Below are 17,787 nucleotides of genomic sequence, written 5' to 3' on the forward strand. Positions count from 1 at the left end.
GCTAAGCTAGCCTGCTACAGGCTGCAGCTATGCATTGATCATGCAGATGCGTATTGGTGGTACTGCTCTCCTCATTAGAATTTGCATATTTCCCCAAATATTTAAGTTTTTTAAACTTACTAGCCGTGTTTCCACTAACGTATTTTTAAGCACCACATTACAAAAAGTTGATGGTAACCATTCAGAAAATTCCTCAATTTCACCAAAAAGTTTATACTAAAAAGAGATAATGCACTTAATGGAAAAATACTTCTTCCATTCTGTATATTACAGTCATACGTAAGGTAGTTCATAGCTTCAAACCTGTTGATTGAAACACGCCTAATTCACATTTTATCTTGTATTTTTCCTTTTCATATTTGCTTGACAATTAGATGGAAACACGGCAGCTGATACTTCCAACTACACACTTGAATACTAAAGCTTGAAAACCATCAACATCAATGGATTACTAACATTTACAACTGCATCATTACCAAATTGAAAGGATTAATACCATCTCATACAATTTCTTACAACCTGACAACACAAAATTTGTTCATGTTAATGACTTCCATCATTTATAACTGTTTATTCTGAGAGGGTCAATAGGGCTGGAGCCAATCCCAGCTAACCTATTAAAGAAAATTAAAATATAAAGCATTAATAAAAGACTTAATGACCATCAGTAAGGTCTTTATTGAGGTGCATTATTAGAAAAGTCACACCCTAATCTTGGCTAAGGAGGCACTTCACCGACTTCACACCTCAAATTCAAATTAATTGCCATGGAGAGTGCTATTCAGCCCATGGAAACAGTTCAACAAAGTCTTCTCTTGCTTTGAAAGTAACCCCAATGTCAGCGTCATTTTTATGCCTTTTTTAGACAGTGATACGAGAGAGATGATAGGAAATGGCGGCGAGAGATATGGAACAACATGCATCTGAGGTCACCGCAAGGATTCACACCAGTGACGTCACGGTTCATGGTCGGCGCCCCCTGTTGCTTTGATCCTGACCTCATTTAAATCAGTCTGTTTTTTTATTCCTCATCCTTATGGAAAAGCAGTACTAACTAAGAGGAGTGCCCCTTTAAGATCGATATTTAGTGTTTATACACAATGAAGGCTTTTAACTTGTCAGTTCCTTTAGACTAAAGTTGCACTATAACTATTATATACTATCATTTAGTCATGTGTGGCTCTGTAATGTCATCTAAGATTCCCCTCGTTGCACTTTTTGTGACTGGAGGAAGATTCGGGCATGGCTACATACTGGAGAGACAAGTTTCATGGTCACTTGCTTTCGCCAAACAAGTTTGTTTATTGGTGCGCTGGCAGTGCTTTCTCTGAATGATACAGTCATGTCTTGATTTGGGACGTACTTCAGCTGACAGAAACACTAATGTCATTTACTTGTGTTCTGCTTGAAGTATCCCGTGACAGGAGGAGCAGACAGGAATGAACAGAACAGGACAGAGCGACAGATAAATTGTAGTTTCTGCTGAAGCTTGCCAGACTCGAACTGAGGGAGACGTTTCTGCTCAATTAACACACTTGACTTTATTTCACCCAGCCTTGTTTCCTCTATATGCTAATATTTAGACAAGCTGTGTTATTTATGGATGAGGCCAGTGCACAAGGTGGGCTCCTGCTGGCTAGTTAAATGCTCGGCGTCTGTACATATTTATTCATTTTTTTATGGAAAGTGCTGTAAACCTCCAACTGGACTGTTGATGAGAGGCCCCCCACACCCCGACCCGTCACACGCCTCAACACACACATCAGCTGGAATACTAAGCAGGTCAAAACAGAAGCACCTTCAAACATCATTCAACAAAAATAGACTGTAATTGGAGACTGTAAATGGGGCTTGAACTGAAGCTGAAATAAAACCTGAAGAATGTCATCATTAGCCGTATACAGTTTTTACATGGAGACACATGGCTATAATGGTGTAGAAATGTGGATTTGTTTTCAGTGTGATTTACTTGACATTCCATTAGAAACACTGCCTAATAATCCTTAAAATATATACGGTAGACCGTGCTGTACATTTTGTTGCAGTTTAGGAGCTACAGTGCACCAGACTGACTCAATCCATGCAAAAAAAAAAGAACCCTGCCATCGTTTCTCCCCCATCCCCCCTTCCCTAAGAAGAAAATGTGCCATGTAATGCAGAATAAAGCAAAAGAGGTACTGAGCTACTAGCGACTATATGAGACTTTTTGATATATGAGATTTTTTTTGTTAAAAAAAAAAAAAAGAAAAAAAGAATTTAATTTCCAAAATTTTAACCACTGGACATTATGGCCCCAGATCTGCTGAATGTAATAACAACATTACCATTGGAGCATATTGAGCCATGCATCCGGCTGTCTCGTGGCACAGACAATAGAGCGGTAATGACATCCTGAAGCAGTCTTACCGTAACGTGCAATATGTTCTGCCCTATCAACAGTGAAACAGGCTATATTTGAGCCAAGCGGACACATTATTTGGCTGCTCATATGTGGAGGGCCGTTGGCAATGAAAACTGTGTTATATGGCCCGGTAGTGCTGACAGGTTTCTTTCTCCTCCTTCTCTGCCCTCCCCCTCTTTTCCACTTTGTTTCCTCCCTCTTCTAGGCTGTGGAGAGGCTGGCACGTGGCAGAAGGAGGGGGGGAGGATGGATCTTCAGCCCGGTGTAAGAGCCACCCCCCAGGGAAGCCGGCGTGGGACGCAAGGCCTCATGGGCCGTTGACCTGCTGTCTTCTGTGATTTATGGCGGCTGGGGGCCTCTGGCCACTGCAGACTCCTCTCCTCTCTCTCCTCCGTTTCCCTTCGCAGACACTGCAGGATTGCGAGGAGCCACACACACTGCACCACCGTCTGCGGGAGCATCCAAAGAGGAATTCCTCGCACATGCTGAGCTGCAGCACAGGCGCACATACAGCCACTGCTTCCAACGCTGTCTCATACAAAAATAAACACCTCCATAAACATTTCTACACTGCAGCACCGTGTCCTGCAATCCCATCACATGTCCATTAGACCAAGCCTGCTCTGTGAGTATTCGCCATTTGACTGTGTGTGGATTACTATCAGTCATGGTGTGTCAGGCGTGGAGCCCTCGGTGTAGCTGCTGCTCACAGGCAGAGGCAGATCAATGGATGTGCGTTGAGTAACGAGGTGACGTTCCTGTTTTCACATGGTTTGAGAGCAATCGGCAGCCAGCATACCTCCGCTGACTCCACGCACTGCTCTGCTTCTGCACTGCAATAACCGTCCTCCTCTATGGACTATTAGTGCCGTAACTTATAGTATTATTTTAAAATTAGACACACTAGCTGGACATTTGCTCCTGTGCACGCCAGAGCTGTCACAGCACCTAAAATATTCCTTTTTTTCTCCAACCACAAAGGTTTGGAGTGGACACAGAGCCGCATTTACCTTCTGGACTATTTTTACTTTTGAAAGCTGGGGACTGAGAGTGAGAGCCAGCAGGTGCCCTCGCCATGGTGTTGCCGCCCCCAGACAAACGCCACGTGTGCCTGACCACCATCGTCATCATGACCAGCATGGCCTTCATGGACGCCTACCTGGTAGAGCAGAACCAGGGTCCCAGAAAGATCGGTGTGTGTATTATAGTGCTGGTAGGGGACGTATGCTTCCTCATAGTGCTGCGATACGTGGCAGTGTGGGTCGGCGCTGAGGTGCGCACCGCCCGACGAGGATACGCCATGATACTCTGGTTTCTGTACATCTTCGTACTGGAGATCAAGCTCTACTTTGTCTTCCAGAATTGCAAGGCAGACAGGAAGAGTTTGGAGACGGTGGCCCGGAAGGCTTTGACGTTATTATTATCTGTATGTGTACCAGGCTTATACTTGGTTCTAGTGGCTCTGGATAGTATGGAATATGTGAGAACTTTCCGGAAGAAGGAGGACATGAGGAGTCGTCTGTTCTGGGTTGCTCTGGACCTGCTGGACCTGCTGGATATCCAAGCCAACCTGTGGGAGCCCCAGCGGACAGGCCTGCCCATCTGGGCCGAGGGCCTGATGTTCTTCTACTGCTACATCCTGCTGCTCATCCTGCCCTGCGTGTCGCTCAGTGAAATCAGCATGCAGGGCGAGCACATGTCGCCCCAGAAGATGATGCTGTACCCAGTCCTGAGCCTGGTCACCATAAACGTGGTCACCATCCTCATACGAGGTGTAAACATGGTACTGTTTCAGGACAGCCGCGTTTCCACCATCTTTGTCGGAAAGAACGTGGTGGCCATCGCCACCAAGGCGTCCACCTTCCTGGAGTACCGCAGACAGGTGAAGGAGTTCCCCCACCCGCAGAACGCCATGGCGCTAGAGCTTCAGCAGAACTCTGTCAGCCACACGCAGCCGCTGCCCAACGCCACCAGTTTGCCACATGAACCTTCGCCGGCGCAAGACGTCATCGACACATGACCGCCAGCGCCGCACTGCGCGCTGGACCATTAGAGACTGACTGCTTTTTATGAAAGCTCCAGGAGTGGAAGTAGAAATCAACTGCATGACAGGATGATATTCTGCTCTTGTCAAGCCCACATGAACTGCTGTGAAACCATAAAAGAGATTTTCAGCATCACCTGCCTGTCAGAACATACTGTAAACCTACACTTGACTGAGTGCAGCGTGTAGACTTTAGAAATCAAGTCAAAGGTTTTTATTGTGCTATTGTGTTTTTAATTGTTTTAAAAAGTTCAAACTTTTATTAAGAGACAATCTCCACACTGCGCAGCCCGGTGACGTTATGTTGTGTAAAATGGACAGTTGATCCTACCCGCCACCCCCCGGTGAGTATGTTGTATTTTCTAAAGGTCACTTTTTCGACAGCGTGGCATTTCCTTTGTATTCCAGCACCAAAGGACAAACCACTCAGTGTGAGGCGCTGACGGAGAGGAGGAGCAGAGAGTGACACGGGTCAGTCATGTGGGGCTAACTGTGCGGTGCTAGAGCGAGGTTGGTAGCAGACGAATGCTTTTCCGTCTGTGTTTGGTTCTGCTGAGAGAGGAGCTCTGTGGAAGCTGCTGCCTCGGTCAGTGCGACGCTTTACGACCAAAGGTCTGATTAAAGCTCAGCACTACACCATCCACTGCAGGCATCCAAGCGTGTGTTTTACTGAGTGTGTGTCCATGTGCACGCACGCCAGTCTATAGGGTCCGTATGCCTGCAAGCGTACATGTTCGCCACAGCAGGTTTAGCTTATTTCAAATTGTTTTGGAAGAGATGTGGTTCATGTGTGTGATGAATTGCAAATGAGACAAAATACGTGGAGAAAAGGGGAAAAAATATATATGATGGAGGTAAGATATTTTCTGTTTCCTATACTGTACATTCCTCTAAAACTAGCTGAAAGTCAGAGAATGCAGAGATCAGAGTCCAGAGAACGCCTCACTGAAGAATTGACAAAAGATAAAATATAAAGACAATAACATACTGTCTGAATTTCTGATGTTATTCAGTTGATTATTATTATTATCATTATTCTTATGTACATTCTTTACTTGTTGGAGGCCAATGATGTTTTAATAAAAGTATAAATAAAAGAATAATGATGACAGCATGGTTTCTTTTTCCATTTCATTTTTTTCATTATGATGAAATAAATATTACTTTTAGCTAAATTCAGGAGTATTTGTTGCTCTTGTTGTACTTGAAAGCAACATAACAGCAAAGCCATTTCTGTTATGTTTTGCATGGAGGAATCCACACAGCACATAAATATTTAAGATGAGCAGCCTCCACCTGGACTCCGGCATTAATTTTCTACCCCTCAGGCTACCACGTTTGGGAAAAGCAAGCAATGAATTTATCTTTAAATGTGATAAAAATGCATGAACCTTTTCTCAAATTGGTTCCCCTTTTTTCCACCCAGTCATCCTTATCACCTTGCCACTTGCAGTTTTGTTCTGTTAACACTAATCTTCTCTGCACTGACCTGGTATCAGTTATCAAACAGAACTTTTACAGCTAATGAATTGCCTTCGTGCTACCGTGGGGAATTTTTATTAACTGACCTGAGTGTTGTGGTGGGAGGAGGAGAGGTCAGCCACATGAGGGAGGTCTCTTTACTGTCGACGGGTTAACGAAGGTTAACTGCTGATGTCAGCTCACAGAGACATACTCCAAGACCCTGAGGGGCTTCCACTCCATTAATGATAACCGTCAGCTGTAGGGTGACAAAGATACTCAATGATTACCAAAGGAGTGACATTTCTTTTTTACTTTACATGAATATAATGTTCTGGTTCTCAAAGCAGTGAAAAAGCAGTTTGTATTTGAACAAGAGGAGCACAGCCCAGGACAAGTTTTAGTCCTGTTATAATTCACAAAAGGTACATACATGACTGCATTTAATCTATCATTAATTTGAGTTGTCCTGATTTGCAGGCTTAAAACTACAGAAACAGGACAGATATAAGTACATTTGCTCACTGTACTGCCAAAGATCCTTAGCAAAGCAAACACAGCCAACAGCTTAATTATATTTTTATTTATACTCAGGTAAAATTGTGCTTGGCTGGCAAATTGCTCCAAGATCCAAATTACAGTATTTTTGCTTACTTACAAACTAGGAAGGTTTTTTTTTTTTTTTGCAAAATGTGCAAAATGCACAAAGAAGACTTTACAAAATCAGAAAGAAACTGTACAGAAAATGTACATATTGAAGTGCTGATTTCATTCCCCTTGCCCTCTACATAGATAGATAGATACTTTATTAATCTCCAAAGAGAAATTTACAATTCAACTCTATATTCAAGCTCATCAAACAACCAATCGTTTAAGTGGGTGAGCAGGATCAGTTTGGGTCTTACAATATCTGTACAAACCCTTCTCTTGGAATCTCTTCTGTAGAAACATATTGATTGTTCTTGCCGTTGGAGTATTAAATATTTCTGAGGCGTATCTCTACGGGCACATCCTGTTCATTCTGGCTGTCGGTTTTCAGTCCAGCTCCTGTCTTACAGGAACTCACCACCAGAAGCCCTAATTACAGACTTGTGAACTAAAAAAATATGATATAGCTTTGACGTAGTGTAGCTTTGTTGCTATTTGCAGAGGATTTCCTGCCGTTGAATTCTGCAACATGCTCATAAAGTTTATTTATGTTAGTTATGTTTTATTTTGTATTCAGATTGTTGATCTGGCTCGTCAGGATCATTCCAGTTCATAGTTTTGCTAAGGTCTCGGGAGCATGGCGTCATCGCTAAAAAAAGGTCAGCGCAAAAAGCACATGGTCGGATAAGGTTAGGTTTTATACACCAGAAGTGCAAGTCCAACACTGAGCAGAGCATGTCCATTATTTCCAATGGCGAGCACAAACCATAGCTGTGTGTACTGAACTCACTTTCTGCCACGTTCTGCTGCAAAAGTTCAATTCGACTGAGCGTGTCCACTGGAATTCTGGCACGTAAGTAATGACGGTTAGAATTTTAGTGTAGAGAAGCACTGAGGTACATGAATTTTGTGCATAACTGAGTTCCTGCAGTTATGAAATTCAACTTTCAAGGAAAGAAATTTAAAAGCATGACTGTTTACCTTCCAATGAAGCCTGTAGCACCCTACATGCATAGCTGTTACACATGCTACCTCATGCAAAACTATCCCTAACCACAGTTTCACAGACCATACTTACTGTGGTAGAGGTGCATGGTTTTCCTGTGCAATGAGGGATTATTACTGACATTTTGGTTGCGCTCACTTTCAGTTTTACCTCCAATTAAAGTAGCGCAGACATGATACATTTTCAGCTTGTTTACAACCAGTGTGGTGATCTGAAGGCGTGTTTCTTGCCCTGTCAGAATTTGTTCTAGAAATATTGCCACATCATCATCAATTATTCCTCATAACTGAAACTACAAAATAAGTTGTAATAAACTGGAATTATCCTTGAGATGTGGCAAAGTTCTTGGTCAGACTCAAACTCTGCACATCTCTGCTGCATCATTACATAATATGCTGTTGGGGTGCAATCGGTTTCTGTTCATCCATTTTTTTTTTCCACTGTGCCTAAATCCACTGTTTTCACATTTCTGCAAATGCTGCATTACACTCTTTACTGTCAATCACCTGACACCCACAGGAAGACATACAACTCTCCCCCAATAAATAATCCCTCAAAATCTTGTCAATTTGCACACTTAATTGTCATATCTAGGTCTCTATATTTAGAGCATCCTTGTTAGCGAGGACAGCGGTTGACTACGCTTGACTCTGTGCAACATAAACAAGTAGATATAAAAACAAAAAAAAATCTAATTACACACCTCATGCACCACAAAATGATTTGTTAGATGTAAATATGCTATAACTCTAAATGTTGAAATGACACCGGTATTATCTTTTACTGCAACAGAACCAAAGGTGCAGCACTGTGAGGGGCTTAAATGTCTGAGATTTGGGGCCCGATGTTGACAGCTGATATCCTGGTTGGCTCCCCGCTGCAACTCGCATTATTAAATCTCTCTTGTGCTCTCTAAACAGTAGACTCAGCAAAATGGCTTTGTTTTTGTTTTTTTCAAAGAATGCAAATAAAGAACCAGGCCCAACCTTTCATTTAAAATGCCCCCCCTATTTGAATAAGAGCCACAGAACTCGTTCTTGGTACCATTTAGAACCTATATGTGTGCAACTGAGACCAAATCTTTGTTGTGGTCTGGATCACAGCTCATTGTTAGGCTTACGGCGTAATGCCACTATTGTTTGAATAAATCTTGTCAGCGCAAGTGGTTGAAGGGGGAAAAGTAAATGGCAAACTTGGGAATAGAATAAATTACCTGTGGCTGCTTCTGCAACAGATCACCTTTCTGAGACCCCCTGAGCGAGGGATGCATCCATAAATCACTGTGCCTTCAAATCAGGAATGTAACTGTGCTCTCTCCATGTGTAATAAGTCGGCAAAAGTGCTTTTTCTCCCTCTGCCTGTGATTTACTGTGTATCCATGACTTCCTCAAGCACTTAGTCTCAGCAAAAATTAAATGAGAAACAATGGGATGACGGTGGCGTTTCCATTATTACCGACTCTCACTTAACTATCTTCGGACTTGCTGACTTAGGACCGCTCGGTTGCTTCACTGGTTGCTCTCTCTGCTTCACACTTCTTATTAAAAGTCTCTGTTCTAACGTCACAATCACTCTGTAGGCTCCACACCCCTTCGACTGGACTACCCACTGTGCACAGTCATCTATATGGAAATCATTCTTTGATGGTGTTTCTGTCATGAAACTGCTACACATTTATTGTCCACCAAAGGTTTGGACAACAATGTCCTTCTGTCTTACCAGAAGGTGCTAAAAGTTAATGTTCGGTTAGGTAGTACATTTACTCAAGTACTGTACTCAAGCACTAATTAGAGGTACTTCCAATGCCACTTCATACCTCTACTGCATTAGATGTACTTTACATATTTATATATTTTTGCACACAAAATATATGAAAATGTACAAGTGCATCTGAAATTATTAGTCATTTAAACAATTAGTCAATTCACAGAAAATTAACCATTTTGATGATAAAAAAAATGTGTGCAAAATCATTTCATGGTTCCATCTTCCCAAGTATGAGGATTTACTGCTTTTCTTTTTAATCATTTTTGTCGTTTCAATTTTTTTTAAATAATTTTGCGGTTTGGAATTATAAAACAAGCATTGTGAAGGCATCACTTTGGGTTATTGCAATAGCATTTCAAACTATTCATTCAAAGTTTTACATACAAAACTATAAATTGATTAATGAAAAAAAATTATCAGAAGATGAATCCATGATGAACACAATCATTGGTTACAGTCCTATACAAGATAGTTAAAAAATTATCTCTACCTCAAACAAGTACAACAGCAAAGTAATGCATGGGTAATAATAATCTAATGATATAATGGCATAAACTGAGTATTTTTACTTTTAATATTTGACTATATTTTCCTGATTATACATGCATACTTTTACTTCAGAAACATTTTAAATGCAGGCTGGATGCTGACATTTCTGCAGCCACATATTTGCATATTCACAGCTCTCCATGTCAATTATTTATTCTTATTCCAGACCAGCTTTTTTTGAAAGTCTGACTGTGGGTTTCCCCTCAGCCCAAGTTCACACATCAAGCAGGACGTGTTACCATAGAGACAGTGAGTTAGCCGGTTGTAACTTTAAAAACTTTTTGCCTATAATTGTTCACATTTTGGCAAATAAGCTCCATGAAAAGTATGCCGAATTAACTATTAGCTATTAATGTTTGCAATGTTCCCATACATGTGCAGACAACTGTCACTAAATAATTTTGATACTGAAGAAAACGTAAAAATCCGACGATTCTCAGGCAAGTTCCAGAGTTAGCGCCTCAGGAAGCGTCTTTCTTGTGATTTCTAAACGTATTTAAGGACTAAAGAGTACACTCAAATGCCCTGTGAATAGCAATATTAATTATACGTCATTCACATCGCTTTCTTACTTTAAAGTTGAAGTAGAGGAAAACTAGTTCACACTCATATTTCAGAGTTTCAAGTCTGAATATAGACGTTACCTGCACCTGAATTAGCAACTAGCCGGCGAACATACTGTAGCATTAGCTGCTAAGAGGCCAGATAATTCCCTCACGAGTAAGTGCAAACAATAACAGAGCTAAAATAAAGAGTCAATATTGGACTTACATTCTTCAGGTGACCAGAAACACATCTTCAACTGCATGCTAATGTGGCTCCATGGCTGCTTCCTGTGTAAACAGGTGAGTGTTTGCTGTTATACCAATTTATATGGTGATACGTCAACGTTGCATTTACAGGCTGTTAAACTGCACCAGGTGGCCAAAATCTAATTAATGAAGCTTAAAACAAGTAACGACATCAGAAACCGCCACAGAAATGAGGCACATAGAAGAGATTTCATAGGAAATTGTGTAGCAGTAGCTTACATAGTTAGAAATATAGTGTCACATGTAAAATAAAAAACAATGATGACAAAAATATGACAAGAGATGAAACAAAAAAATAAAGGATGAAATACATACTGGCATAATACATACCCACAAATACTGAGAATAGCACTGATCTAACAATACATACGGTAATTCACCATTAAAGGAGGAAGTATCTCATTTTAATTATGGATAACAATACGCTGAATAATGGCCATGGTGTCTATTTAAAACTAAGCAATGTATCCGAGTCAGCTTTACTGATTTAATTTAAGCTTACATTCGATTCTGAGTGTGAATCTATATTTCAGGCTACAATAAATGCAAACCTTGGACTGTTTCCAACACTAATGTGTTCTCGTAATGATGGATGTGTGGGGAAAACTCCTAACTCTGACCTTGATTAAAGGCCTGAATGCACGTCTCGCCATTAGTTGATTTTCCCAGATGGTTTTATCGGAACTATCAGTCTCCATTGTACACTGCAAGCTTCACCAGGGCTGACTGCTTAATATTCATACATACATAGATAAGAAGGCATTGTGTTACCTTCCTGAACTGTTCGCCGTGTGCAGAATGGATTAATCACTGAGCCACAATGCACAGGGGAGCAGACGGAGGGAGCTGTCATAAACTTATGAGCATAAATGAAAGCTGAGCGTGCATTGTGGTAAAAAGTTGTGCTGTTAGTTGTGAAAACGGCTGAGTGTCCTCTCAGTTTATGGCTTGATTTACACACCATTTTTTTAAAAGGGGCTTCATTATTGGCTCGGCTGCTAAAAAAAAGACCCGAAACACGCAGCGACCGCGGGTTACAGCTCTGATAATGTCACTGTCCTCATCATTATTCAGTTTATTGTAATTTTATCTGGTTATAAAGTTAGCAGACAATTTAAATACCAGGGAAAGGTCACATGGTGGTAATAGAGTGTGATAGCAATGAACCATTTAAGGATTGTGGACTGTCAGTTTAGACGCTTTAAATGGACTCCATTCCTTTCTTCAAACCGACAAAAAGAAGCAACATGACAAGACCAGTGCTGAGAGTCCAGCTCACAAAATTGGCTTTGAAACGTTGCAAATATGCTGTTGCTGCTCATGTGTTAAAAGGTTTCAGTTTGAATACTGCGCAGTGCCCAGTGAAAAGCATCGGGAAATAGAGGTTTAGCTCACAACAATCAAAGCATATCTCTATTACCTCGAGCTGTCTGCGCTCTTCCAGAGGACCTCCATAATTCAAAATCCCCACTGACATTTCTAAGAACACAAATTACTAAAAATCTAGCCCCACAACATCCATCACATATCGCTCGCTGTCCCAGGATAGAGAGATATCAGATGAAATTTTTTGAAAACACTCTCTGGCATTCTGATTCCTGCCTCCACTGTCCTGGGAGCTTCAGTTTCCGCATCTGTATTCAAAAGAGATCAGCAACAACTTCTTTCCTCCGGTCTGACGGCGGGTAAAACATTAATTTTAACATTCTGGGAGAAGAAGAGTTCCCACTTTTCAGCTGTGGCTCATTGAAATGACGGATACCCTTTACCTTGAAAAAACTGGGTTCAGTAAGACCTGACTTCTCCTCGTCTGTTCCCTGAGAAACAACCCACAGTGGATGCTCCGTGTGTAGTTCACTGACCACTTGTTTTGATTATCTTCCGACCTTTATTGTCTTATACTTACGCACTGAGCTTTAATAAAACATGCGACAAAAATGCCACACATCACTCATTTTATCTAGACAGTGAATCACTGGGGAATTTTACATCTCAGGGCACCAAAAACATTTTCAAATCAAACAACCTGAGATGGAAAAATTGTTTTTTGTTTCAACCGAGCACCGCCCAGTGACAGTCTGTGATTAGAAGTGGCTTAAAGAGTCTTTAGAAGCACAGGCCAGAAAGGAGCCACTGCTTTAACAAACCATATCCCACAAACCCCAGACCCACGAGGGCCACGTGCCACCGGCTCGACCAGCAAAGTGGAACTGCAACACAATGCAGAAAATCTTTTAAGGAGAGATTACAGCTATTCTGAAAAATGACTGTCAACAGTTTTTATCAAGACATTTTTTTTAGTAAAAGAAGTTATTCATTGTTTCTGGAAAGAAAAGCTGTTTAGATTTTTTTTTTTCATTGCTGTGAGCAACGCAGCAAATTTCCATTCACTTCCACTGAACTGGGTCGGAGGGAGTATTTCAGAAGCAAGACTATCTACATGGATACATGGATATACACCACTAGAGTAGGGCTTCACCATATCGCATCGTTCACTATGGTATCTTCATATCATGGCAATGGCAGCGCCCTGACTAGCTGACATTGTGATGTCACACACCGTTACACACAGCAACAGCAAGCATGGACAAAAGTGAAAGTAACACTGCTGCAGGCTCCACGGTGGAGCAGGTCGTTCAGTGTCGGGGAGCGACATCGGTAGCATGGAAGTGGCTTGGTTATAAAAGATCAAGAGGTGCAAGAAGATGCTGACAAACGAAAGGCGCAATGCAACAAACTTATTTCAACATCTAAAGCAGAAGCACCAAGTGTATTTTGTTTTTTGTCTCATCATCAAGAATACCATTATTGCTGAAATACCCTGAAATATCATTTAAGGGCCACCCCTATACTAGAGGCAAGTTGGAAAATCCTTTTGTTTTTGAACGTTTTAAACACATATGCACAGTCAAAGTTCACCAGCTTATGTCAGAATGCTGCAGAGGAAGCCAAACCGAACCAGTAGTTAAGGACTCCGGGGCGACCCGCAACACCTTGTGTTCAGCAGCGCAGGGTGCCCTTCTGAGGGACTGCAGCAAGCAGCAGCAACCCAGTTTGCTCACCATCCATCACTGCGGCACCTAAAACAGCAGAGCGGAGTCAAAAGTACTGGCAAGGCACAAACAAGGAAAGAAAATGTCCCAAACTGTAACTGTGGGGGCGGCAGGGTGAGCAGATAAACAACTTTTCAAAGCAGGATTACGGTGCTGTATATGTCAAGGCCAGGATGCGTGGGCCCTGTCTCTAAATGTGGCACAACAAATAGCGGGGGGGAAGCTAAGCCGGCGTTCACGGGAGACACGCAGTAGCTGCCCAAATGGGCTTGTTAGGGGGCAGGGAAGGAACTCATCAGTGCACAAGATCACGGCTGACAGAGAAGCTTGTTAACTGCTGCGCGGTAGCCAAGAGGGTGGCTCATTAGGGAGAAGCACCAGTAGCCTGCACGGGCCGTGCTGGTCTCACCAGATGGCTCGCTGTCTGCTGGCTGATGAAGGATATGGGCATCCATCATTAGCAGATAATGTGCAGTGTGTTTTTTTTGTGTGTGTGTGCAGGAAATCATATAGGAAGCATTAATTCCACTCATGGTTTGAATATGTCACAGTTTGATATTTGAAACTTCACATCATAGACCGCCAGAGTCTTATTCACTTGGGGGAAAGAGCTCCATTTTCATTTCATCTTAGCTGTAACAAAGTTTGTCCATGACACTGGGATGTGAATCCTTTTGCAACATTGCCCCCTACTGGCGCTAATGGCTACAAATCCAGATTTATGGAGGCAGGACGCAATCAAAACATGAATTTTCCAATCACTCGCCCCTCAATGGACTCTTCACATGTTGCCAGCTGTCACTATAAATAACATATTGTTTGCAATCACCCTGTCTGTCTAAGTGCAGCGCTCTTCAGCCTGATTATCACACAAGACAAGCTTCCAGTAAGGACCAATAAATCATTATTCATCATTCACTCATGGGGAAACACACGCAGTTGCAGCAACATCTCAATCATAAGTGAGACTCGTTCGTTCAGATATTCTTTTCAACCAAATAGCAATGATTTATTTTCATGTGTGATCTAATCTCACACATATCCCAAAAATTAAAAGTATTGTTGCATGGTATTACTTTGAGCGCTGGCTGGGTGTGAATTAATCCACGGCTGATGTGATCGGAAGATGCTGGAACTTTAATTAAAAAATCTGTGAATTTTGTGCTGGAGAAGAGCACGGCCGGCAGAACGAAGAAAGAAAGGATGCAATCAAGCCGGGGTGATATGGCAAGAATATATTAAAGAGTTTTTGAGGGGACATAAACTGCTTTTCTTAAAAAGTGATTTAATCACTTCTGGTGCAGCAGAGTAGCCATAAGGAGTACATCAAACTCATTAACTTTACCTTACGGGTCATTTCGCCAAGAAAGATTTCTTACATATCTTAAACTGCTCAAATCAAAAGTGTGAAAGCTGCACTGTGTCGTTTGGCTTCTGTTTTAAAGAAGAAAAAAAGTCCAGTCAGCAAGTTTTAAGTTGTCCTCCAGTGTTGTCACCTTCTGTTAATTAGATCTTACAGTAAAGAATTACAAGAAATTACAGAAAGGCCCATTTTTAGGACAATATATAGTTGAAAGATATTGCTTTAAATGAACATTTAAAGCAATAATTTAAACAAATAACAGAAAATGCTCAATTTCAAGAAGCCCTGCAACTCAGAAGGGACCCGCTACGAATTGTACACCTGAATTTCAGGTTATCCGTTACGTGGATTGTACACTGTCCACATTACTGTTTGGTGTCTTCTGTGGCTCTGGATGGAAACGTTGCAACGTGGGAGACGTAGGATCAAGTATTTGTGGAGCTTCCCTTGTACTTGGGGCTAAAAATTTGGGTATTGCAGCCACTGCTGCTTCAATTTTGACTATATTTATAATGCATTTCCCTTAAGCCCCACAATTTTGAGGTGCAATGTTAAATTATTAGTATTATCTGGAGAATGTACTTTAAGTATCAAAAGTAGTCAGTCATCCTGCAGATAAATCAAACATTTTTTGATGCAAATTCTGCAAAAAGCACATTATTGTCCCCTGAAATGTACTGCATCAGAATGGAAATACATGGAAATTGTACATTAGAGTACTTCTACCATTGATTTTATCCAAAATATGGAGTAAAAAGAGTCAAAGTGCCTTCAAATCATTTGAGAATATCACTACATGCTGTGAAAAACAAAACAGCACAACAGATACATGTACAAATGGCTTCATTTAATTTATGTTTTTCACAAACAATCCAAGAACTTATGAGACAAATGTACAGGAATTATTTTGCCATTTTATTTTTTTTTTTCTTCACATTATTGCTTTACAGTAAAATGCATTGGTTGGATATGTCCAGTATAGCAAGACAATACATTCATATAAGTTATACAGATGTCCTCAGTAATGTTTTATAGTAACTAACTTTACATTAAATATATTTTTTAATCATTTATTATTCTTGACAAACAACTCCCACGTCACATTGAGCTCACAGTGCATCAGGTCGCATTCAGTCAAACACATACCGGTCTTCTCTTGTGTTCAATCGTCATTTTTAACGTGTGTTTTCTAACGTGTGTGCGCTTAGTTTGTACACAGGATTTCCATACAATCTGGATTTACGCGGAGCTACAACAAATATGGCATCTGAATTCTACTTTTCTCTCTCTCTCTCTCTCTCTCCTCTTCCAAAAAAAGTGACTTGGTAACAAAGATGCGAGTCGGACAACCGGTGAGAACGTACGCTGTGTGTCGAGGTGAGGACAAAACGAGGAGCAGTGTTCTTTCCCCTGCTGCGGTGCAACCACTCAAACCTGGCAACCCGGGACATGACCACACAGAGCAGCGACAAAACATACACACACACACACACACATAAATGAAAAAACCTTAACACTGCACATTCTGAATCAACTCAAGTACAGTACAGACGTGCCTTCCCCACAAATAGCATCAAAAAATTAGGTCCTGTATGTACAGAAGACCCACTGAGAAGGTTGACGGGGAGGGGGTGGAGGTGTACAAGGATATCAGTGGGTGTGTGGAGGAGTCTGTAGGCCCTGTGTGGTCACCTCCGTCCAGTAAACACAGCTGTTTGAACCCCAATAGAGTAGCAGCTTAAGGGGGTCCAGCTTTTTTTTTTTTTTTTTAATTCCTTAAACTGCTCACATCCAGGACCTTTGAAAAGTCCCGAGGGCGGTGGAGGAAAGCCATCCATCCATACGTTCCCGCTGCCCCTCTCCTCCTTCAGCTAGGGTCGGTTGAGAGTTAATGCCCTTGTGCAAGAGGGGACAAGAGTGGAGAAAGAGGGAGGGAAAGGAGTGGGCGTAAGAGGGCGGGGGACTAGACTTTCCCCTCAAAGCCGCTGATCCAGAAAGGTTCAGTCGTTCGGGTTCAGTTCCTCAGCTGTCACACACACCTGTGAGCTCACACATCAAGTACTACTAGACAAACTGACGTCACATCTCCACGGGAACCCCCGTCTTTTTATGGCAATCTTGCGGGGGCCTTCAGTCACATAGAATTCTTTAAATTGAGATTGCATATACAAGTGCCTGCTGCCGACAGCATGGCAGAGGATTATTTTCAACACTTAAAACACTCCCCACACAGTTTTTAGTCTCTGCGCCTCGCTTGTGGACTCCTCACAGGCATTTTTGCATGATGTCAAATGTCTGGATTGCAGTGTAGCTCGTAGCTGCCGATTTTTGTAAAGTGGGTCGGGCTGTTTCCATGGAGATGCCCGGAAGCCCTCAGCCTTTTGCTGTGCTGTGGCGGAGCTGCGGTTTAATGTCCCAGCATGCACTGCAGACAGAGGTGGGTGTGCTCATGGTGTTAACAAGGTCCCGGTCTGTTCAAGAGTCGAGAGCCCGGTGTGAGAAAGGTGGCGTGGGCCCATACTGAGCACACACACATACACAATGTTCTCTCTCTCACGCACATACACACACACACACATACACTGAAAATACACACGCACAGAAGGAAGCACTAGTTGATTCAGAATGAGAGGACGGCTGTTAAAGTGCAATATCTACATGTAACTCAAAATCAAGAGACCAT

General features: G+C 41.9%; 1 protein-coding gene across 1 annotated transcript; it reads left to right on the forward strand.

Annotated features, from left to right (window-relative positions):
- The first annotated feature begins 3,476 nt into the window (after window positions 1-3,476).
- Window positions 3,477-4,421, forward strand: tmem121ab (transmembrane protein 121Ab). Its single transcript, XM_041959233.1, has one exon. It carries the CDS (start codon window positions 3,477-3,479, stop codon window positions 4,419-4,421), a length of 945 nt encoding a protein of 314 aa, XP_041815167.1.
- Window positions 4,422-17,787: the final 13,366 nt, after the last annotated feature.

Source organism: Chelmon rostratus, chromosome 18, assembly GCF_017976325.1.
Source record: "Chelmon rostratus isolate fCheRos1 chromosome 18, fCheRos1.pri, whole genome shotgun sequence".
Lineage (NCBI taxonomy): Eukaryota > Metazoa > Chordata > Actinopteri > Chaetodontiformes > Chaetodontidae > Chelmon > Chelmon rostratus.